This window comes from Maniola jurtina, chromosome 22, assembly GCF_905333055.1.
Source record: "Maniola jurtina chromosome 22, ilManJurt1.1, whole genome shotgun sequence".
Taxonomy (NCBI): Eukaryota; Metazoa; Arthropoda; class Insecta; order Lepidoptera; family Nymphalidae; genus Maniola; species Maniola jurtina.
In genome coordinates this window covers 5,246,052-5,270,766 of record NC_060050.1, presented here as the reverse complement: position 1 = coordinate 5,270,766, position 24,715 = coordinate 5,246,052, and the positions used below count along the sequence as shown (strand labels likewise).

Below are 24,715 nucleotides of genomic sequence, written 5' to 3'. Positions count from 1 at the left end.
TATTATCGTGATGTTATTTACTTGCAAGTAGGTATTATTCTTTGCAAAGCCGTGTTATTGTAAGATTATGTAATATAGTATTATCATAATCGTCATTAACGATTGTATTTGAATATGATTTAAACTGTAATAATGGTATTAGGTACTAGATAATTATATCTTTTAAATATATAAAAATAAAAGGTGACAAACACACACCAACAAAACACACGCACACACACACACACACACACGCACGCACATCGCACACGCACACACTCATACACGCACGCATGCACGCACGCACGCACGAACACACACACTTGCGTATTGTGATTCGTGCTCGCGTTATCGCGTTTTATTTGAGGGTTATAATCCGGGATGACTTGTACGCTTGATATAATGTGGAACTTTCATAAAATATGTCGATTTTCAGGTTTTAGCATGCGCCGCGCTAAACGTTCTGCTGATTGGACTGGGGATGTCTATCAGCTTCGTCACCATGGTCCTACCCGAAGTGCTCGACGCTAAGGAAGGCCTGACGATGAACCAGTCACAGGCGTCGTGGTTCGGTAAGCATTCATCCACTAAGAAAAACCAAGTGCGACGCGGACTCGCACAGGAAAGGTTCCGTACCATCGTACAGAAATAACACTTTGTTATTTCTTGTAAACTTAGAAACCGGTCAAGTAAATTCAAAATTCAAAATATCTTTAAACATGAACTTCCGCAAAGTAACGCCTGATTCTATCCAATATTCAAAATATTTTTATTCAATTAGACTTTTACAAGTGATTTTGAATCGTCAAAAGCATCTATCTATCACTGGTTCGGAATGCCTTTTCTACTGAGAAGAACCAGCAAAAAACTCGGCGGTTGCTCTTTTTTTATTTTATTAAGGAACACTTACAATATACATACATATTTTACATTATAATATATACTTACAAACTATTACATACACTGATATGTACATCAATGACAAGTGTTCACAACGTTTGTAGGTTTTTATTGCGCCAAGTAAACATTATATTATAATAGATAAAATTAACAAAAAGCGAACGAAAGCAAACTCTTTTCAAAGATTTGACATACAATTATATTTTGATATTACATAGATTTGATATACATAATTATGAACATTATATTTTGGGTGTATGAAATATTCCTTTTCCGAGCTAGAACATTGCAATAAACCTCTTACTCTACCTCTAATTTTTCGAAGTTAGGTAGGTATGTAGTTTGAAGCAATTAACAATCGCATTAAATAACTGCCTGCCAATATGCACTTGGCCAGCGTGGTGAACTGTGGCCTAAAGACTTTTTATTTTGTGAGGAGGCCCGTCCTCCACCCTCGCATGCTATTTATCGACCATTGACTACTTACTGAATAGGAACATAATAATTATATTCATTCATTAAGGTACCTATCAACCGAACTATTAACATATAAAAATAAATTAATGTTCAATGCCGCTCTGATTGTAGGACGTCTAAAATGACCTTTAGATATAGTATATTTGACGGTCACATCAAAGCTGAAACATTCTTCTCAAAATAAAACGGTTTGTAGAGTATAGTTCGCGACAGGTCGAGATGGCAATCGGGGTACGCGCTGACCCGCACCGTATAACCACTTCCGTAACATCCCTGATATAATGCACTGAAAGTTAGCCGCAATAGGAGCAAAAAATCAAAATTATATCGTCATAGCACAATAACATTAATAAATTACTGTTTTAATTACTTAATTAATTAATTACTGTTTTCAATTAAAACTAAAGTTTGATAGATATTTTAACTAGTAGGTAAATGTTTTTGTTTTTCAGGCAGCATGGCGTTTCTATGTCAGCCATTGGGCAGTATTTTCTCCGGCCTCATTCTGGACTACTTTGGGAGGAAGAAGGCTCTGTTTCTAGTCAACATCCCACACTTGATAGCGTGGCTGCTCATGTACTTCGCGTGGGACGTCCCTTCCTTGTTCCTCGGAAACGCTCTTCTGGGCATCGGTACGGGGATTATGGAGGCACCTTCTGTGACATACGTCGGAGAAGTGAGGTAAATAAAAACCGGACAAGTGCCAGTCAGACTCGCGCACCGAGGGTAACGTATTCGGGTATTGTTTCCACGATAATCAAAAACTATTATGCATAAAAATAAGTAGAATCTGTTTTAAAATGTACAGGTGAAGCCCTTTTGTATGATACACCACTTGGTATTATAGTTATCTTACTTTGTAAATACTAAACTATTTTTTCATGAAACATTTTGTTTTTTTTTAAATTAGGTAATAGGAATACATATTCTGTGAAAATTTCAACTCTCTGTCTATAACGGTTCACGAGATACAGCCCGCTGACAGACAGACAGACGGACGGATAATAGGGTCCCGTTGGCATCCTTTGGGTACGGAACCTTAAAAAAGCCTCATTTCATTATCATCAACAGCCCTTCGCTCGCTTCATATGGAGCCATGGTCTACCACGCTGGCCAAGTGCAGATTGGCAGACTTCACACATTTTTGAGAATTTTGTATTCCGGAGATGGACATAGGATGTTTTTTATCCCTGAAAATTAAAGAGGTCCCACAGGATGTAAATAAACCTAAATCCACGCCGTCGCAGTCCCGGACATCACCAGTTTACTACAACATTTTACCATAATAATATGTTAATTAATATACTATCATTTTTGTTAATGATAGGACTTGATTCAGTTTTATTCAATAAGAACATTAGATTAACATATAAAATATACCTAATAGGTACGACATTGCGATAAGCCATCGATAAGAAGACACACCTTTTAGTATAATTAGCAGTGTTATTCTATAAGCTGACAGCTTTGCTTTCAACGTTGAGGTCAGCTAAGCTACGAGTCAATTTTTAAAGCGGAATATACATTGTATACAATATACATGTAAATTCCGCTCGGAAAGCAAAACAAAGATTTTGATAATGTGCGTGTTTAGATATTGATTAATACTCTTTATCTTTCAGTGATCCATCTCTCCGAGGCATTCTTACAACGCTGACCAACTGTTTCACATCAATTGGGATGTTCGTCGCGTATCTGCTGGGTACTGTAGTGTCATGGCGACAGGCAGCACTTGTGTCACTCACTGTACCTTTGGCGACGATGGCGCTTGTATTATTTGTACGTATCGTATTAAAAAAAATACAAAAACAGTATATGAGTAAGAGCGATAATACAAGAGCGACAGGCAGTTCGAAGCAGTCATGACGGACTGCTTTAAGCTGCGACTGCCTGCCGGACTAGAACCCTCCAAGCAGTCGTGCAGTTGTCAATTACCCGAGAAACTTAAATTGTTGACTACGACTGCTGCCTGCAACTTTTTGAAATAAAAAAGCTTGGTTTCAGTTATTTTCAAGGTGTGTTCAGCCTAATTACATTTTAAGCTAGGGCTAGGCTAATATTAAATAAGTTTAGCCGGCTAAACATCAATTTTTCCGTAACATTATACTTATAATAATATTGTTTTAAATACAACAATAATATACAACAATAATATACACGGTGTAAGTGGTTTAGAGCCGTGGCTAAGACTATTGATAATCGACTAAGTACCTACGCTTGTTTGTTTTAGAAAACTAGGCACATTTTTTCGATAAAAAATATTAAAATTTTAAACTAGGGTCAATTAGGCAAAATTCACTTAGGCATGACTCTAAAACCAAAATTTATTTATTTATTTATTTATTTATTTATTAGGACACCAGAAAATTATAATATCGATACATTCTTAAATCTATAAATACACACACACACACATTATTAGATACATAACTTATTAATTAGGTGTCACAACTTGTGCCAAAAGAATTTAAAAATAATAATTATTAAACAATAAAAAGTTTACAATGTACAAAAATGTCTTAAAATAAAATAAAAATACTAATTAGTCATAATTAATAAAGAAAAAGAAAAAAGGTGAATAGTGACTACGGGTAATAAGTAGGTAATATGTAATATGAATCAATTTATGAACTTAACAATCCTATTATTTGTTTTTTGAATTTTGGTAGTGTGTTGTAGAAGATGTCAACCTCTTTACTAATGGAATTGTAGTTTTTTGTTAATCTGGATATGGTGGAAAATTGTTTGAGGTTAGTTCTGGCTATGGGTTGGTGTAAAAGACCGGTTGCGTGGCGGGGAGTTCTGCGTGGGACTTTTAACTGGAAGGTTTGTAAAAGTGGTGGGCAATCAATTATACTTCTTAGAGTCTTAAAAAGGAATTTCACCGTGTATGATAAAATAATATGAATTATTTTATAAAATATATAAGTATTAGGATAATTTACATAATAGCCGCCAGGTTTCTAAACAACCTCATTAAGAAGGTATTTTGTCGTATTATTTTATTCAAATACACCGCTCACCTATTCCCCTTTAATTACTTATTCATTTTTTATGAATTAAATAAATACTTCATAAGTGGTGGTCTTCGAAATAGCTTCAAATATCTATAGGGTATTCTCTAAAGAGGGCTCTACACTCGCGGCGCGAACGGCCGCGAAAACTGCGAATCACGAGTGTAGATGTTGTTCACGCCTTCGCGTTCGTGCTTCGCGCCTTTCCCCGATCAGTGTCGGTTTTTGGTCCCCGACAAAGGGTTTGTGGCGCGAACGTGAACGCATCGTCAACGTCACGAACAAAACTTGCGAGTGTGGAGGGACACAGTTCACGTGTGGATCGCGGCATACATTCACGGCGTGAAATAACGGCGCGACTTCGCGTGCGAGTGTAGAGCCGGCTGAACGTTAAGAATTGTCATCATGTCACGATTGAACTTTAGAACTATGCCGTTTCAATATAATGATGTTCTCTATAGTTACCTAGCACAGAGGTTACCGCATTTACTTATACAAATAAACATATAAATTATGTAGATTCCTAAGCCCATTCCGAGGACTCATCGATAAAGGAAAATACAGATAATAATATAACTTTGCGTTTTATAAAACATTTTGAACTTGTTGAGAAAATCCCCAATATATTGTCATCTGGAAGCTTATTGTATAACGTACCTACTCAATTGTTACTAAATGATTTGCTAAGTTCACTTAGCCTGGACTCTTGTATTACCATTTTATTTTTGTTTCTAGTATTTAGATCATGATAGTCAAATTTTGTAGGGTTCCGTACCTCAAAAGGAAATACAGAACCCTTATATTATGATCACTTTGTTTTTTTTTTTTTTAATTTAACAATGTTTTTATGCACTTAAAAAAAAAATATTAGCTATAGACTACCACAATGTCTCCATTTTGTTAGAATCACCAACATGTTGCAGCTAATATGTATACTGTATAGTGTATAGTAGTACTTAAATATTTTTCTTGAATCCAGAATTTATTATTTCAGGTTCCAGAAACTCCAATATGGTTGATATCAAAAGGTCGGCAAAAAGAAGCATTACATTCCTTATGCCGACTCCGAGGATGGGCTCAACCAGAACATGTCCAAGACGAGTTCAACCAACTGCTAGAATACAACAACGCTTACAGAGAATGCGTAATTTGCTCCGAAGAAAGAACTCCGGAAGATCAACCATGCGAACATTCCAACTATAACATTTTCAAGAAGATATTCTTAAAATATAAGTATGTGTTCTTCGTCAAAGAGACCTTGAGACCGTTTGGGCTGGTTATGGCATATTTCTTCTTTCATACCATGAGTGGTTTGATACCAGTTAGGCCTAACATGGTTAACGTGTGCAAGGCTTTGGGAATGAAGTTCGATTCAAAAGCTATTGTGGTAAGTAAATAATTATTATCTTACTTAAATAAATATAGACTCAGAAAATACCCATAATCCAGGTCAGAATAGTGTTTAAACATTTTGCCGACCTCGAAACTCGAATATCCTCGATAATATTTATTTAAATTCAAGAAATCTCTCTGCCATATTCAGTAAGACTTGGTCAAGGTCCTACAAGATCAAATCATGGAAACCAGATTCTTACATAGAAGACTCCCCAAGAAACTAATCAGTTACTGTTAAGTACCAAATTGTATAATAATCTAGTCTTAGTACATTGTTCAACAGTGTTTAAATTTGTGTGTTTATGTGTTTATGTTTTGCTCAATAAAATTTATTATTATTATTTATTATAGTTACCCTCTTCAATTTATTGTGTACCTTAAAATCCTGAACCGTTTTTCTATCGTGACACAGGTAGGGTTCTATAAACAAATCCATCATTTCTAAATGTAATGCTTCAATAGTAGGTTTATTATTAAATTTTACAATTATGCCTTTTTTCTTCCAGGTAACAGTTGGACTGGTCTACATATTAATGAACCTCATCTCAGCAGCTGTAGTCAAATCTATTGGCAAAAGAAAACTAGTACTAATATCGTTATTCGCCTCAGCGTGCTGCAGTCTTGCTATAAGCATATACGCAGGAGTTAATTTACCTTTCAACGTGTTTTCGTACGAGCCAAGCACATTCCCAGAACAGAAGGAGTTTTTACCCATCGTCCTATTTATGTTATTAGTCTCCTTTACTAGCACGGGTATACCTTGGGTACTGCTTTCGGAAGTTTTCCCATTCAGGTAATTTCTTGTTATACAACTCCTAGAGAGAAACTTTTGTTGGTTTTAAGCGTAGACCATTTACCAAAGTGATTAACCTTGTACATAGTACTGCTCCAAAATTGACCATGACCATTTAACTATAACACGATATACCTACTACCCAGTAGATAATATAAATCATTAACAACCTTTATGTAGTACTACGCACTGGACGGGTTATTCCGAACAAAAATGTTTGCAGGCTGCAACTCGTTTTTGTTTACAACGTGATATCCAGTGCCTATAACAATTTTGGTCACCATCATAATCAGATCACGATTTTTGTCCGAAATAGCCGTTCCTATAAAATATAGAAGTTTATTTGAAGCAACAAGATATGACTCATTAGTGGAAACATTATAAATACTAAGTAAGAGTACTTAGCTAATTCCTGGCATGTGTTGAAATGCGATTCTCACACCATCTCTGGTACGTTAATGATTCAATTCCAAAAACATTCTAACGAGTCGTTACAATAACTATACAAAATTTCAAAATTCCGATGAATGATACGTGAATGCATAGGTAACGGACAGACAGACAGAAAAACATTAATTCTTGCACATATACCCAATACACCAGATGAAACCTTGCAGTAGCGGTTCACGTAACAGCAGTCTAGTCTGGCAATACCTACCCATCATGGTCAGGATTCTATTGACGCTGGTAGGCACCCATGCGCATATTTTCTAGCAACAGCAATAAGGCTGACGTGCTACAGAAACCCAATGTGTAAGCATACTGACTGATCAGAACAAAAAACTGTTGTTAATGTATTGCTTTTTCATTTTTTCAGGAGCCGAGGCATGGCGACTGGTTTAGCGGCCGCTCTCAGCTACATCATTTTCTTTTTAGCTTCAAAAACTAACTACAATCTAGAATCAAGTTTTCACATTCATGGAACATTTTTACTTTACGCTATCATAGGTTTTATTGGTACTGTTTATTTATATTTCTTCTTGCCAGAAACAGAACGTAAGACTTTAGTAGAAATCGAAGCGTATTATAAGGGAAATCAAAAAATATTTGCCAATGATTTTTTTATTAATGCTTTCAAAAAGAAAAACGGTAAAAACAACGATGTAGATTGTCCTATGCTAGTCACTTGTAGTTCAATTAAGTAGGTAGACTTACTTAATAATTATTGTTATATTACTTATTTTTATAAAATTCTCAATTCTTAGGAAAATAATACGAATTTTGCTTTTGTTAAACGCTTATGATATTTTAGGCTGGTGCCATGCCTTATTTCGTTATTAAGTATTTAAGGTTGTTAAATTTAGTGTCCTTATTTAAAATTGATGTATGTGAGAAATTATCTAACAATAGGAAAGTTGAACTCATATTGAGTTTTAGCCCACAAAATTGTAAAATTGAAAATCTTTGTACTGAATTCGCATAAAATACTTAGATCTTATTTTGTTTAATATAAATTTTATATTCTTAAAAATTGTGATAAAATAAATTAACATAAAAAGTCTAGTTACTACGATATAGCACAAAAGATCTGTATCAATTGAAGTAAAGAGTATGAGTATTTCGCACAAAAATATATATGGAAATACCAATCTAAATCAGTTAATTAAAAATTATGGGATTGAAAATGAAAATGAGACAAGTTTTATATAAAATAAATAATTATAAGACACAATTCTTTCATTTATTTTTCTACTCGGTGACGGTTTCATAAATAATACTTGTTATTATCAAGACATACCTACTTTTATTCTTAAGCTACAAAATATCTAACTTAGTCTAAACGTTAATATGGTATTTATAAAATCGTCATTCCCAACTTAAACCCCATTTATTATTCTGAAAAAGTCTCTAGTTTCACCTTTTGCAGTTGTGGCCCAAGTACTTGGTCTTCTACATCTATAAGGACTACAATCTATAGTAGTTACTTTGGTATAAATTATCTCTTCTTTGGTACTAGAGAGCAACAATTTTATTTTGTGATGATGGTTTTCTACGGATGCCGTATCATTAAAAACTTTTGTTAATTCACGACTATCTTCTCTCCTTGGCATATTTCGATTACAGCATGGGCATTTCTCTTCACAGTCAACAATTTTGAAATCTGTAACCACAAGATTATTATTATTACTTATAGACTTCTAAATAGAAAACTTCTACCATTATGAGATTGACGGAAAAGAGTCAGGACCCTCAGCAATGAGGAATACGACCCACAGAAAAAGACTTTAGGTACAATGAGTTTACTATACAAGAATTGTGGAATGACCTTACGGCGTCCGCGTTTCCTGCCATGTGAAACCTAAATTCCTTCAAAGCTGAGTAAATAGGCATCTTCTAGGTGCTCCAAGCTATACCTCAAGATTGCTTTTTTAAGCATGATTGACGTGAAGCTAGCCTATCTCGTAAAAAAAAGAGATGGTGTACTGCAGCCTTTTGGTTAGGTATTATGTTTGATAGCGTCTTACGAAGGGGTACATTAAAACGGTTAGTACATAAACAAGCTCTTTATTGTCACTTGTCTTAGTTGATCGATCGCTTGATAAAGTCGTTTGCATTTCTTTGGATTTGGTAGTGTGAATTTCAGCTATTTCATTTTCTTGAGTTATCTCAAGAAAATGAAATAGCTGAAATTTCTTTTTAAACTATTTCTTTTATTCGTTTATATTCAACAATCCTTATTGTCTCTGTAGTAGTTTCCCAGGCGACTGGTCTATTACAACAATATTGCAATTCAGAGCTATGGTCATTTATGTTAGTAGAATAATATTTGCACTGGTTTTTTTTTTCAATTTACTACATTCTGGGTTAGTCTTTGTATGTAATACAGTAGAATAAATAGAAACAGACTTTTCTTTTTCAGTTGTAAATTGAGATGCAGACTCTTCTTTAGACTCATTGTTAATCATTGAAATAACGATTGATTTTTTAATAAAATTAGGAGGATTTGTAGTGTTTTGTTCTATTGTAGAGTTCTCATATATAGAATATACTGTTTTCGTTATTTTATTTCCATTTGAAGATAGACTATGTCATCAATATCATATCATAATATATATTCTACTCCCTTTACAACCTCTCGCACTGCCAAGGGTCACTGGTAGAGATCTCTTATAGAGATAAGTGCTTCCCTGTCCACTTTTTCTTTCCTTTTATATATATTGTTACAACTTTCTGGTACAAATAAAAAAATAGACTAACAGGGTGTATATATATATCTAATTTTTCAATATTTTTTTCAGCTGTAGTCTTTAAAATTGTAGCTATACTGATTGTTTTTATTGTTGCAATAGTACTGTCAAGTACAACAGCTTTATTCGAACTTCTTGCATCATTTGACCTTGACGATATATTTTGAATAACTGTTGCATTCTTTAATTTAATATCTGTAGTATGAGTACTATTGAACACTGTGTATAAAAAAATATATGAATAATCTTTTAGTATTTCTTTTACACACAAAATTACACATAATATCATATCGCATATATATTCATTAAAAGTAATACCTACCAATGTTGGTTGAATTTTTAGTTGATATCTGTGGCATCTGAGTAAGCATCCATGAGCAAAATAATATATAAGTCTCTTGATAATCTGAAAGATAAGACGGTTTGTATTGTCTGTACAATTTTCTAAATTCAATTTTTTCATTTTTCACTTACGTGAAATTTAAATCCCTTATAGTCTTATCACTCACTTGTAAAATAATAATCTATTTAATTACTTTTCTTAGCATTGCAAAAAGCATATAGTAGATAAGAGAATTAGTGATGTCCCAAATATTTTTCCGTACAACTACTTATGTATGGAAAAATATTAGTAAAAATATTGGTACTGATGAGTTACTTACTTGTAGATTCGATGATTGGATTTCAAAATATCCATATACCTACTTTTTTAATTTTTAGTCTCATGAAATTGGAGAAAAACAAGATTGGCAATCATAACATTTATTTCCATACGGTTTTGGTTAAGTATTAAGTAAATTAGCACAAAAAGTCAGGTTGACCGTCAGTACACGGGTTTGATACTTTCGTCATAAATTCTGGAAAGACAAAATGCAATAATGTTAGCTCATCTCCAATATTATGACGACGAACAAATAATACGTTTAAAAAATTGATACCTAGTGATACCAATAGATATATCTCATGTCAAAGTGTAACAGATCAGTAAACTCATTAGATGTTAAGGCACAGTGAGATTTAAAATATTCCTACTTATTATTTCGACCACAATATTAGTAATGTACCTATTGACTGCAAACTTAACACTGACCTTAGTCGCATAGTAGTTAGCCAAAAACATAACACAAAACAAACAAACATAATATTATAGTGTTAATTACGGTGAAATTTTTTAATATGGATTCTTTTGGCGGGTTTAATGCTGTCTTCATTCTAGATTTCCAACCTATCAGATGAATAATCTAGGTGTAGTAATAAAAATTTGGAATGACACCTATACATACAATACATACAAAACTCTGGGTTATTAGGAATATATAGGTACAGTTGGCGCCTACTAATAAGAACTCTTAACAAAAGTGGAGAGATAGTGTATGGGCATGGTAAAGCGCCAGAAGCGATAGGTTGACTAACGAATTAGATAACAGTGAGGCGGGCCAGATTTTCTCGCCATCGTACCACACTTCGTACCAATAGACTTCATACCACATACAGTGGACGGCTACTTCTTAGTGTGGAAAAGAAACCCAGAAGAATAGAAGAAGAAATACAGTGGTACTTCTTCTTCTATTCTTTTTTATTTATTTATTTATTTAAACAACTTTATTGTACAAAAATGCAAAGACAATAATAAATGATACACTCTTCTTTTGATGATTCTTCTGGGTTTCTTTTCCACTAAGTAGGAAATTATGAGCCAAAGGACATACGAGTGCCATAATCGCAGTTGTACTCATACATGTCGCATTGGTCGAGGAAACTACGTCGACTGCAGCCATCAGGCGAAGATGCACAAACACCTCGTCCGTCGTGGATACATGTTGACGCCATGCTGCAGAAGTTGATAGGCTGTCGACAAAACACACAATACAACCTTCTGTATAACACAACCTTCCTTCTTCTTTGATTTCTAAACCCCACCCTCAGAAAAGGCAGACTTTACAGCATACATTGCTTACTATACCTATTTTGTTTTGCTTTGTATGTGTTTTTTTAACCCCCGACCCAAAAAGAGGGGTGTTATAAGTTTGACGTGTGTATATCTGTGTATCTGTCTGTGGCCTCGTAGCTCCTAAACTAATGAACCGATTTTAATTTAGTGTTTTTTGTTTGAAAGGTGCCTTGATCGAGAGTGTTCTTAGCTATAATCCAAGAAAATCGGTTCAGCCGTTTGAAAGTTATCAGCTCTTTTCTAGTTACTGTAACCTGCACTTGTCGGGGGTGTTATAAATTTTTAATTTTCATTTGTCTGTATTAATTTTGTGGTGCACTCATTCATTGTCTGCCTTATGGCTGGAACCGATTTAATCTCACTCTAGAGTCTAGCTAAGGTTAATCTCCTATTCCTGTGAGGCTATATTTCGCCAGGCTTTTGACTTTTGTGTTTTTTCCTGTGGAAACGTTTGATTCCTAGTGACGTATGGCGATAAAGATGATGCATTAATGGAACGATGATTCCAGATCAGTGCATCCATATTACAATCGAACGATCGATGGATCGATTCATATTACATGACCTCCTCAGCGTTAATTTAGAATTTAAAAAATCCAAAGGGGGCTCAACATTTTTCAATGATAGGAGTAGACTATGTCACTATTCTATATCGATGCAAAACCACCTCGATTTGATTTTCCTTTGCGGTGATTGAAAGAACCAACAAAAGAACACACTTTCGCATTAATAATATAAGTAGGATAATGTAAGAAAATAATGAATACTTTATTAAACTAAGACTTGATGCAACTACGATAAATATAAGAACAAAGTGTAATTTCATAATTACGTGTGACAAATGCTGCTGTGACAAAGTAGTTGACGATAACACTGTAATGAAAATAAAAATATTCTACTTCAGGAAAACCTTGTACAATGTTGATAATAAAAAACTAAATAAGTACAAGTCCTTTAGTCTACACGTACCAAAAACTAGTACACACAATATCATGTTTATTACTTTGCTACATGCTATGAACTAGTTACTTTCTTTCTTGTATCGGAAACATAATAAATCGAAAACTGGTTTTATCGAAAAATGAACGCAATAAAATTTGAACAAAACAAAAAATGCTACAGGACGTGAAAATTAAATTTAGCGTTTAATTTGTCGATTTCATCTTACGTATTTAAAATTTAACTTAATAACTCAAAATTTAAAAAACCCCCGACACAAAAACCTCTTTAAGAAAACTAGAAAAGAGCTGATAAATTTCAAACGGCTAAACCGATTTTCTTCGATTTTCTCGATCAAGCCACCTTTCGAACGAAAAAAACTAAATTAAAATCGGTTCATTCGTTTAGGAGCTACGATGTCACAGACAGATACACACGTCAAACTTATAACACCTCTCTTTTTGGGTCGGGGGTTAAAAAGCGTCAAGTTAAATGATCAACCAGAAATTCTATGATGATAAGATAAAAATATGATGATAATGATGCGGCGGTTTCTTCGCCACTCGCTCCATACAAGCGTAGTTTGGTTCTCATTTGAATATTAACCAATCAAACTCGATGTAATTTTGTAGACACGTTTTAGGAACTAAATTTAAATCTATGTCTGTGGTTTGCCAGTTTTGCGCTAAAAATACTGGTTATACTTAAAGTTACACGTGTAGCTATAAAGATTTGTATGTAAATTATTGAGACCCTGTAACCTTGAAATTGAATTTTTTAGGTGAAATCTGGAGAACCAGAGATATAAGTACATAGATATTGGTACTAGGATTGAGTTTGATGGATTAGTCTAAGTCTTGTATTCAAATGAGAGGTAGGTACATTTTTTGGAGCGCACTACGAACAAACCTCTTTTAAAATCATCAACGTGATGGCTAGTAGGTACTTATAACAAGAACCTTCTATCTTTTTCTATCTACCGCTTGCCGTATCGCTGCTGGCTTTACCGGTAGGATGGTCAGTAGTTGCAGGCCGCAGCCGAAGCCTCCTACCATAAGAATAAATGGTGAGTACAGGAACTAAATAATAAGATCGTCTAGATAAAGACACTTGTGTGTTATTGAGATTACAAGTGTTTTTATCTATAGATTCACTATCTAGTTTCTGCGATCTTGTTAAACAGAGTTTGACCTAGTTTTATACATAAATATATTTTTATCCCAAATATAATTTAAGGTTATAGGTATTAGGAGGTAGGCACGTCCGAATGAAAAATAGAATCCTTATAAGATCACTTGTATGTCTGTCTGTCCATCATAGCCAATTTGCATCTACTGAACTTAGTTAAAATACACTGTGTTTAAGCAACAAATACTGAACACAACAATTTATAAAATAGTTTGTAAGTTGTGACCAAAACAAATGAACATTTTTTGGATTTTTCTTTTATTTTTTGGGTTTTTGCGATGTTCTAGATCGGAAAAGAAATGTTTCATAGGTACATCAAAAATATGATGTTCATAGTTATGTACGGAGCCCCAAAAGAGCGAGGCCCGACTCGCACTTGACCGGGTTTTTTAATTCTAAGATTAAATCTATGACAGGGATCTAAAGAGCGTACTTTGATTACCAGACTTTACTTAGAGTAAAAACGAGACAGATTAGTAAGTAGGTACTTTAAAGTTTGTTCTATAAATATCTACCTTAGAAAGAGGTGCTCTTGTATATGTATTTGTTTTGACTTATCATATAATTATCTCTCTTCGTTTAACTCGGATAAAGAAATATTAAAGACATATTTGGCAAATATTATAAATGCGAAAGTGTGTCTTCTGTCCATGAGTCTGCTAGATTTTGACGGCTCATCCGTTTAACCGATTTTAACGGTGCAGACTGCAGACTACAGTTTTAGCTTGCAACCCGGGGACAGACTAAGCTAGGTACTTTCATCCTCATCCGGCAAAAAAACCAAAGTGTTCCACGGGATTTTATAGACCCATCTGTGTTACTGATTTTGGCGAATTTTGATATAGAGATAGCTTGCATCCCGGACACGAACATAGGCTACGTTTTATCCCGAAAAATCTAAGAGTTCCCACAGGATTTTTCATAACCTAAATCCACGCGAATGAATTTGCTGCATTGCGGCATCATCTTTGTATGGAATAATATGATCTATATCTTTTTTTTTTCAAGTCTTGTTCTCTTACAACTAGGGTAATCATGAATCCATAATATTTGACGGGCTACTGGTTTTTTGTGGTTTTAGATGAACCTAGGAGGCCGAATATCATCCAGATTCTTAATGTCACCAGTTCACCCCAGGAATGAAAAGGCTTAACGAATCAATTCCCGATGGCAACATACTATTTATATTGATCAAATTGTGAGTTACCGATTGCTCTTAATATACCTACCTATTTTAGAAACATTAACGCACATTCTATTATCTTGTGTGTGAAGTACTTATTGTTAAAAGAAACGTGGCATTGAAAAATTATTTAACATTCGCATGTTTAACAGACTGGTGCGTTTGCGGAGTGATTAATTTGGATTAATTAGATTGAATGCGGTGTGACAAATTATGAACAATTTTTCGTTTATGGCAAAATATTAAAAAGTAGTATAGTCAATCAGTTGCAATGGTTATTAAAGTGGATATGGGATCACAAAGTCCAACCATAAGTCGGTTGCGATCAATAACATCACAGGTAGGTATTACCTAAGTATTTTTTTAACTAACCCCCGACCCAAAAAGAGGGGTGTTATAAGTTTGACGTGTGTATCTGTGTATCTGTCTGTGGCATCGTAGCTCCTAAACTAATGAACCGATTTTAATTTTGTTTTTTTTTTTTGTTTGAAAGGTGGCTTGATCGAGAGTGTTCTTAGCTATAATCCAAGAAAATCGGTTCAGCCGTTTGAAAGTTATCAGCTCTTTTCTAGTTACTACTGTAACCTTCACTTGTCGGGGGTGTTATAAATTTTTAATTTACACTTGTGTTTGATAGAAGTTGGCGTAACTATGCGGAAATCCAGCATTTTGTTATTTTTTTTAAATTCAGATACAAGTTAGCCCTTGACTGCAATCTCACCTGGTGGTTAGTAATGATGTAGTCTAAGATGAAACGGGGCTAGCCTGGAAGGGGTATGGCTGCTTTCATTAAACCCCTAACCCTTTGGTTCCTACACGGCATCGTACCGGAACGCTTAATCGCTTCGCAGCTCGGCTTTGCCAGTAGGGTGGTAACTAGCCACGGCCGAAGCCTCTCACCGGATCAGAACAGAAATTTATAAAATGTGAAATTCCAAATCCAGCCGGGAATCGAACCCGGGACCTCCCACTAATAAGACCACAGCCGTTACCACTACGCCAGGGAGGCCGTTTTAAATAATTTTAAATACAATATCAAAAATTGCGGAACGGGCGGGATTCAAACCTGCATCTGAATCTGATTTGTTTATTTTTAATACTGTTTGTCTCCATAAAAAATAAAAATAAATACATAAATCTGGCCTGGGTATCTCGCCCGGAGCGTTGTTGACCGCCAGGCCACTGTTCACACTGCTCAGTGCCGTGAGATAAAATTAAATGTATTTACTACTAGCTGTGCCCGCGACTTCGTTCGCGTGGAATAGTGACTTTTCGGGCAGCATAATGTTCGCCGTGATTCTTTAAATTGACATAACTTTTTTATTTATGAATCGATTGACATGAAATAAACATTAAATGTTAAGTGAAGCTTACTACAATATATTAATGAAAACCGTATCTAAATCGAATAAGCCATTTCTGATATTAGCGTGCACAAACACACAGACAAACAGACAAAAAAAAAATTAAGTACAATTTCGGGTTCGGCATCGATATAATAACAACCCCTGCTACTTTTTTTTTATATATTTCCATTGTACAGACACCACTTTTCTACTATTTTATTATATGTATAGATTTTTATTCACCTGCTCAAGTGAATATTTTCTCGAAGTGTAGGTAAATAAAACACATATCATAAAAATAATTTTTAATAAATAGTTTTGTCTTTAAGAATTTCTTATTAATAAGAATATGAGCCAAGTTAATCTTGACTAATACTCCTCTTTCTCCTCCAATTAACTGTAAAGCTTGTGCCAGGAGTGGGTACGACAATAGTGCAACGGGTGGGGTTTGAACTGCCGACCTTGCGGAATTCAGTTCGCTCCTCAACCATTGAGCTATCGAGGCTTTGATTTCTTAAGAGGGCTCTCTCCGTCACTCGTTTCATACAATCGTAGTTCCAATTTCATTTGAATATTAAGCAACCGAAGTCCATGAAATTCTGCAGACATATTCTAGAAACTAATATCTATGTCTGTGGTTTTCCAGATTTCTGTTAAAATATTCGATTTCAAAGTTACGCGGTCTTAAAATTTTCATACAAATCTTTGAGCCCCTGTAATTTTAAAACTACATATTTTTAGAAAAATCTAAAACACCACAGACACAGATATTAGTTTCTAGAATATGTCTGCAAAATTTCATGGACTTTGGTTGCTTAATATTCAAATGAAATTGGAACTACGATTGTATGAAACGAGTGACGGAGAGAGCCCTGTTAAATCACTTCAGGCATAAATCCCTTGTGTTCACAACTTTATTTCATGCTGTTATAGACATCGATGTAATCATACTTAGTTGAGTTAACTTGTATGGTAAACAAAACTTATTATAAATTATTTTGTCAGTTGTCAACATTGTCGTAAATATCACTATCAGTTTTTGCGTAAACCTATTTTTATAACAAGGTGTTCAGCATTTTTTTCGATAACCCAAAAAAACAGAGGAAGTATATTATGTTAAAGCATTTAAAACAGTAGTTATTAATAGATATTTTGGGTTGGCAACACAATACTGTAGATTATTAATAATACTTACTCCTAAGTATGTATCATGAAGGTCTAATCATTTGAAAGACAAACAAGTAATTAAGGTGAAAGGCTTCAAATATTTTAGGTTGTTCAAAGTTCAAAGTTTGGAACATCGGCGCAAAATTGCCTGTCTATCAGTATATTCTACTAGATATATTTTGGAGAGTGTGCACAAGAGCTCTTTGACCTGGTTCCTCCTTCACCTTTCTACCATCATACTGCAAAGCATCGTCAAGGTCTGCATCCGTACGTAGTTGAAATTCCTCGGACGCGTATGAAGCGATTGCTTCCTCGTTTCTAATCGAACCGCTAGGTTATAGAACGCCTTCCTTCCACTTTTAATATGGGTACCTTCAAATCAAGAGTGAATAGGCAACTTCCAAGTTAGCCCGCTTCCATTTTAGACTTACACTTACCACCAGGTGAGATTGCAGTCAAGGGCTAACTTGTATGACAATAAAAAAAAAAACTTCCTTCCTGACCATAATGATATATTTTTTCAGGTCATAGCATCAATATCTTCGTTTCTTCTCATGCTGAATTTAGGGATGGCGATTTTCTTTTCGACACTCATGATACCTGCTCTGCTTAATGCTAAACAGGGGCTGTCACTAACTGAAACACAAGCGTCATGGTTGGGTAAGTTTTTTTTTTACAAAAATAGCGAGCAAACGAGCAGGCAGGTCACCTGGCGCTAAGTGATTACCGCCGCCCATGAACATTTACAGCACCGAAGGTACCGCCGATGCGATATCGGCCTTTGAGTAATCTTTTGGTCCGCCCCTTGAATAACCCCATGTTGTAATCTAGTGGGAGCACCGCACACCGATGAGAGTTGATTCCACAGTTTACATAATCATCATCATCACCATCATGATCAACCCATTTCCGCCCCACTACTGAGTACGGGTCTCTTCTCAGAATGAGAAGGGTTTAGGCCATAGTCCGCCACGCTGGCCCAATGCGGATTGGCAGACTTCACACACCTTTAAGAACATGGAGAACTCTCAGGCATGCAGGTTTCCTCACGATGTTTTCCTTCACCGTTAAAGCAAGTGATATTTAATTGCTTAAAACGCACATAACTGAAAAGTTAGTGGTGCGTGCCCGGGATCGAACCCCCGACCTCCGATTAGTAGGCGGACGTTCTAACCACTAGGCTATCACAGCTTATTTACATAATATGCGTGGAAAAAAGGATATGGCACAACAGGCGGTCGAAGTGCACCAGGCACCCAGGTGCATATCAACGTCTTAGTGAAGTTAAATGGCTGAAACCGGTAAGCGGCGCAAGTAGGTACGAGTATGACTCTTATCGAGAGCTACATTTTTGTTCCGCTTGCCGTGGAGACCCAAAAACATTGTTTACAAGACATTAATTTACCGCGGTTGATAACCTCATCTGATGACAGAAGAGCTGGCCCATTTTTTGCGATAAGGATCAGCCTGGCTGTCCATTCTTGGCACTATTCCACGTGGGCATGATTTGTATAGTAATTAGATAAGGCTAGCTTTAAGTTTTAATGTAATTTTTTCAGTAAGAACCGGCCAAGTGCGAGTCAGACTCGCGCACCGAGTGTTTCCTGCCCGGGTATTTTTTCCGAAATTTTGCGCGATAAATCTTTGTGCATGAAAATAAATAAAAATCTGTTTTAGAATGTACAGGTAACGCCCTTTCATATGATACCCCACTTGGTAAAGTTATATTACTTTGAAAATTGAAACACAATTTTTTTTTTTGTGATGTATCCACAAACAAAACAATTTTCGGATTTTTCCTTTACTTGTGCTATAAGAACTATCTACCCGTCAAATTTCATGATTCTAGGTCAACGGGAAGTACCTTATAGGTTTTCTTGATAGACACAACAGACGGACAGAAAGACAGACAACAAAGTGATCCTATTAGGGTTCCGTTTCTCCTTTTGAGGCACGGAACCCTAAAAATTAAAATACATTATGATAAAAGGGCTGGAAGTAGGTTATTGCAAACAAGTTGACTTTTGTATTTATAACCCGAGCCGTAAGCAAGGAGACATTTTGCAATGCTACATACATATTCATAAAACACATCGCAAATGGTTGTCGCTTCAAAGAGAATTAAAACTTATTAGAAACTTTGAGTTCCAACTTCTAAATCCTGGCAATGTACTGTCCATATTTAAAAACTGTTGAACTTAAAAGTGATATTTTACCTTCATTAAATATTATACCTAACACTTAGAGTTACTTTTTTGTTCCGTTTGCCGTGGAGACCCTGAGGCCATGGAGTCTTAGTGCTAATTTACTTAATTTTCTTAATTTACTTAGTACTTAAATGTCTATTTGCAGGTAGCATGTCATTCCTGGCACAGCCAGCTGGTGCATTCATGTCTATTCCAATATTGGACTATTTCGGCAGGAAAAAGGCTAACTTTATTTCGAACATTCCGGTACTAGCTGCGTGGCTTCTTGTGTACTTCTCGTGGAACCTACCGTCCCTCTTTGCTGGCAGTGCATTATTGGGCATTAGTTTAGGGATCATGGAAGCGCCTATAAATTCCTACATAGGAGAAATTAGGTAAGAGTTAAGATCACCATTCGTTCCATTTTCGAGTTGATATGTGTGCTGTGACCATTAAAAGACGAAATACCGGAGTAAAACATAAGGTCATTCAGTTATCATCATCAATAAATAATTATTATCATCAGACGTAATTATTTTAAACAGCTTTTCTGTAACAGCAATTGAGCCTGTTTTAGAGCAACTCTTTTGAGTCATTTTCCTGTTGTTACAAGGGCTGAGGTAGATACTTTAGCTTTATAACTGCGTAGACCGTAACCTTCACAGTTTTTGATAACTTCACTCACAGTTGTAACGATAGCATTGCATTTGTATGTGGAGTTAGCTGAATCTATCAAGGCTATTATTATTTACTATTTACGAGATAATACCTGCGCCGCGACCTAACGCGTCCGCGTGGATTCATGGTTTTAAAAATCCCGTGAGAACTCTTCAATTTTCCGGGATAAAAATGAGCCTATATCTAGGTCCAGGATGCAAGCTATCTCCGTACAAAATAGATGATAACCGGGATCTGGGGCACTCACCTCTAACTTCTTGAAGCTAGGATGAAGGAAAAGATCTTGAGAAAATGTCTTCATGCCTGAGAGCTCTCCATATTGTTCTCAAAGGTGTATGTATGTAATATAGTCTGCCAATCCGTACTTCGCCAGCGTAAGATTATGGCCAACCCCTTCTCATTCTGAGTGGAAACCCGTACTCAGCAGTGGATCGGCGATGGGTTGATAACTCCTAATTATCTAATTATCTTTCATTTTTTTAATGGTATACATACAATATTAAAACTAAACAATAACAACAAACAATACTAAACAATATTAAAACAACAAACACAAACATAAAGCACACACATCACAACAGTCTCCAACGAAAAGTTCACACACATAAATGTTCCATTTTTATCTATATTTCAGCGACCCGTCGATTAGAGGGGCATTAATTACAGGATCGACGTTCTTTGGAACTTTGGGTACTCTCATCATGTACTTTCTAGGCATTGTGATAGACTGGCGGAACGCTGCTCTTATTAGCATCATTGCACCTGTAGCCTCTATGATTACGGTTTCGTTTGTAAGTTAATCCACATTTTCGATTAGATTAATTTGTTCTGGGATAATATATCTAGTTTCTAACTTGACATACTATGTCTTTCATTCATTGTTGGTTCAATAAAATCCTACCAAAACAACTCAAAATTATTATGACTCGAGTGGTGGGGTACTCCAAACCAGTGGTAGATTCACTTGACGATCCAAAAACTCTTGTGAAAGTTTATTTGAATATAAAATATTTATATTTTTTATCAGCTATGTTGTTATCATTTATGATAAAAATCTCATTGCTGTTTTATAGCAAAATCTTCTGACAATATTATTAATGAGACTGATGAAAGTAACATTTTACAAGAAATAACGCTTTGGCATTTTAGTTGCAGCAATAGAAATACACATCCTGTGAAAATTTCAAGTCTCTACCACCAGGTTCACGCGATACAGCTCGCTGACAGACAGACAGACCATCGGACGGACGGACAGCGGAGAACCCTGATTTTATAGTAGGAATATACGATTCCACAACAGATTTTAAGTGTGCGCATAGTTTTGACTTCAGACATGTAAAGATGTTCTTTGTATACGTTCTTTTTTTATCTCAGGCACCAGAAACCCCAGTGTGGTTGCTAGCAAGAAATCGTGATAAAGAATCACTAAAGTCTCTTTGCAAGCTTCGCGGTTGGACAACACCGGACAACGTTAAAGCCGAATTTGATGAACTAAATGCCTACAGCAAGAATTTGCTAAAGTGTGTTATCTGTTGCAACACGAACCAAGAACAAAAGACATGTGAACACGAATCTATGAACTGGTTCCACAGGTAGGTACGGTAGTCACCATAAGATAAAAAAATAATATGCTAAATAAAATATGGCATTCGGTAATAACCAAACAGATATTCTATACAAGACGATAAGTAAGTAGTTTTGGCTTGTAAAGTACCTAATTGGATTAGTTAAATCAATTTTAATACGCAGACACCGACTTATATTCATTCGCAGAACTAATCCTACGTATATGTAATCAAAGTCAAAGTTAAATCATTTATTTAAATAAAAATCCCACTTAGTATATTTTTCTAGCACGATTGGATTGAAATTAGGCACAATTCTATCATAGATTAAATACGTGTAAGAAAATCTACTCTTCTCTACTTTAGGATTATTTCTCTAAACAAAAATCCTATTCTATCCATCAGCCTGTATGCATCTACTGCTAGACATATTCCTTCTAAAGAGCGCTCTACCAAACACGGTCCTCCGCCTTCCTCATTCCCCACTTCCAGGTCACCACTTTAGTCATCGGTCCAGTAGTCAGGCTACGCTTATCTCTGCGCTCCACTCCAAAATATGTCTGCGCCATTGGTCTTCGGTTCTACAACAGGCATGGCCTATCCACTGCCTATATATAGGTAGGTACTTGCTAATTCCTTGAGCTGTGTCGTTCTTCTACGAATTCCAAAAATTCGTTAGCAGTAACTTCTTCTTCTTCAGGTGCCTCTTTGACTAGCTAAAGTTGGCAGCCAGCTTCATATATTCCGAGTGTACTTTACAAGGCAACACTTGCGATAACAGTTTATTCAATAATTCGATATTGTATTATTTCAGGCGCATCCTTACATTTAGATACGTGATGTTGTGCAAGGAAACCCTCAGACCGCTTTCACTTGTAATTATGTACTTTCTCTTCTACGTGATGAGCGGCCTAGTACCTATTCGGCCTAATCTAATCAATGTGTGTGGAGCTTTAGGTATGGCTCAGGATGGCAAGCACATTGCGGTGAGTATTTTAAATACAAAGTTGTACCTGTACATGGATTGCAAAATTGCACCGTTGAATGTCGTTTGCAGATCATAAAATGATTACAAGCTTTCAACATATTTACTGTTGTAAAGTTAAAAAAGTCTGAGCATTAGGGAAATTTTATATTAGGTCAATCAATTTTATGGTCGACCACATCATATACTGCACTATATGCAAGTGCATAGATAAAACATAATACGAAAATAAATACAAAACCAAGATAATCCTGACGTATAGCCAAGAAATCTAAGCTGGTGAAAGCCAACTTGGATAAGTTTGGAAATGCTAGATTCGGTTTTAATTTTACTAGTCTAAAAGATTTTTACAATAATTTGACTCGTATTTTTACTTCTCTCTGTATCCTATATCGTATTCCCTATGGAAGAGAGTCAATTAAGTCAAGCATTTAATCTCGTAATGATAGTAGTTTTCTTTGGATAATAGTCCTCAATTATTTTTATACTTTTTTATTATAATTTTTATTTCTTGCAGTTCATGGTCAGCGTCTTCACATTAATCACAACGTTTGTGGTCATTGGCCTCATCGAAGTGATCGGGAAGAGAAAGCTTGCCATCGGCTCCATGCTTGGAAGTGCTGTTAGCTGTCTGCTTCTCAGTATATACGCTAAGAAAAACTTGGACAACACTGTGTTTTCATACAATCCATCTACATTTCCAACTGAGACTAGCATAGTGCCAGTCATTTTACTGTATTTGCTGACGATATTCACTGGAATGGGTATACCGTGGGTTTTGCTTGGGGAATTGTTTCCCTTTAGGTAAATTATTACTGTTTTTTTTTAAATAATTTTATTAATGTTAAGATGCAATCTGAATTGCTATTTACTACATTCATTACATTGTTCAATGTAATAGGTACTTACATTAGTTTGTTCTGAGTAAAATAAAGAAGATAGAGTAGATGATGGCTGCGATTTAATCCACGAGGTTTTCCAAAAATTCCGTAGGACCTCTTAGATTTTCCAAGATACAAAGTAGCTATGCCATCTATGCACCTTTGTCAAAATTTTGTCAAAGCGAGTGGACCGTGAAAAGATGATAGACAAACAGACAGTCTTTCGCTTTTTTAATGTTCAGTAATACATATGGATTTTTTTACGAGACCATTACGTAAGTTCTTCCGGTGACCTATAAAATATGTGAAAATAAATTCAAATCTTTTCTATCCTAACAGAAGCCGAGCTTCAGCCCAAGGATTATCAGCTGCTAGTAACTATTTTTTCTGTTTCGTTGGAACCAAGACTTTCATCGATTTAGAAACCAAATTCATGCTCTGGGGATCTTTTGCTGTATACGCAGGCTTCGGCTTCTTCGGTGCTATTTACTTGTACTTCTTTTTACCTGAGACCGAAGGGAAGTCGTTGCAAGAAATTGAGGAATTTTACAAAGGAGAACTGAGGGTTTTCGCTGACGATGCATTTATAAATAGAATTAGAAAACTTAAGAGGTGACATTGTATAGAATATAATTAGTTAAGGAATTATGTGATGGGATTGGAATTAAGTATGTAAATATAAGGAGTTATGTGAGTATAAGGATCGTTTTATTTAATCACAGCGAAGGGGAAATCATTGAACACATAGATGTTCTTTTGACACAAAGTTGAACACAAGTTAAAAAAGTGATGAATCTTGACTTTTTCATAATTTTTAGGGTTCAAAAAGAAAAACGGAACCCTTGTAAGATCACTTTGTTGTCTGTCTGTCTGTCTGTCCGTCCGTCTTGGCTGGTTTTT

General features: G+C 35.4%; 3 protein-coding genes across 4 annotated transcripts in view; 2 read left to right on the top strand and 1 right to left on the bottom strand.

Moving 5' to 3' along the window:
- LOC123876829 (facilitated trehalose transporter Tret1-like) overlaps positions 1 to 23,965 on the top strand; it is a 36,275-nt gene extending 12,310 nt beyond the window's left edge. Inside the window, exons 2-8 of one of the 2 annotated variants that reach the window (XR_006798433.1) lie at positions 416 to 551; positions 1,809 to 2,037; positions 2,979 to 3,135; positions 5,365 to 5,757; positions 6,272 to 6,558; positions 7,376 to 7,882; positions 23,956 to 23,965. Coding sequence is in view for 1 of the 2 variants with exons in the window: in XM_045923198.1 (XP_045779154.1) it covers positions 416 to 551; positions 1,809 to 2,037; positions 2,979 to 3,135; positions 5,365 to 5,757; positions 6,272 to 6,558; positions 7,376 to 7,703 (1,530 nt within the window). In the remaining variant the exon portion in view is untranslated. Of the gene's footprint in view, positions 1 to 415; positions 552 to 1,808; positions 2,038 to 2,978; positions 3,136 to 5,364; positions 5,758 to 6,271; positions 6,559 to 7,375; positions 8,163 to 23,955 lie in introns of those variants that run through there. The other variant, XM_045923198.1, reaches the window with a different exon arrangement.
- LOC123876839 lies at positions 10,496 to 12,790 on the bottom strand. Its single transcript, XM_045923214.1, has 4 exons — positions 12,667 to 12,790; positions 12,530 to 12,570; positions 11,456 to 11,594; positions 10,496 to 10,603 (listed from the first exon to the last, which is right to left on the bottom strand). Exons 1-4 carry the CDS (start codon positions 12,689 to 12,691, stop codon positions 10,545 to 10,547), a joined length of 264 nt encoding a protein of 87 aa, XP_045779170.1. The 5' UTR covers positions 12,692 to 12,790; the 3' UTR covers positions 10,496 to 10,544.
- Positions 15,073 to 24,489, top strand: LOC123876832 (facilitated trehalose transporter Tret1-like). The gene is made up of 8 exons (XM_045923204.1): positions 15,073 to 15,347; positions 18,045 to 18,180; positions 19,873 to 20,101; positions 21,019 to 21,175; positions 21,759 to 21,976; positions 22,764 to 22,935; positions 23,452 to 23,738; positions 24,155 to 24,489. Exons 1-8 carry the CDS (start codon positions 15,279 to 15,281, stop codon positions 24,429 to 24,431), a joined length of 1,545 nt encoding a protein of 514 aa, XP_045779160.1. The 5' UTR covers positions 15,073 to 15,278; the 3' UTR covers positions 24,432 to 24,489.
- The last annotated feature ends 226 nt before the right edge of the window (positions 24,490 to 24,715 follow it).

What these genes read in the sequence shown, in the direction of transcription:
- LOC123876832 (XM_045923204.1), top strand. Translation starts at nt 15,279, where the DNA reads ATGGTTATTAAAGTGGATATGGGATCACAAAGTCCAACCATAAGTCGG. An exon ending in AACACAAGCGTCATGGTTGG is followed by an intron (nt 18,181 to 19,872) that starts GTAAGTTTTTTT and finishes GTCTATTTGCAG; the next exon opens with GTAGCATGTCATTCCTGGCA. An exon ending in GGGGAATTGTTTCCCTTTAG is followed by an intron (nt 23,739 to 24,154) that starts GTAAATTATTAC and finishes CTATCCTAACAG; the next exon opens with AAGCCGAGCTTCAGCCCAAG.
- LOC123876839 (XM_045923214.1), bottom strand. Translation starts at nt 12,691, where the DNA reads ATGATATTGTGTGTACTAGTTTTTG. An exon ending in CACAGCAGCATTTGTCACAC is followed by an intron (nt 11,595 to 12,529) that starts GTAATTATGAAA and finishes TTTTGTCGACAG; the next exon opens with CCTATCAACTTCTGCAGCAT. An exon ending in CAACTGCGATTATGGCACTC is followed by an intron (nt 10,604 to 11,455) that starts GTATGTCCTTTG and finishes TTGTCTTTCCAG; the next exon opens with AATTTATGACGAAAGTATCA.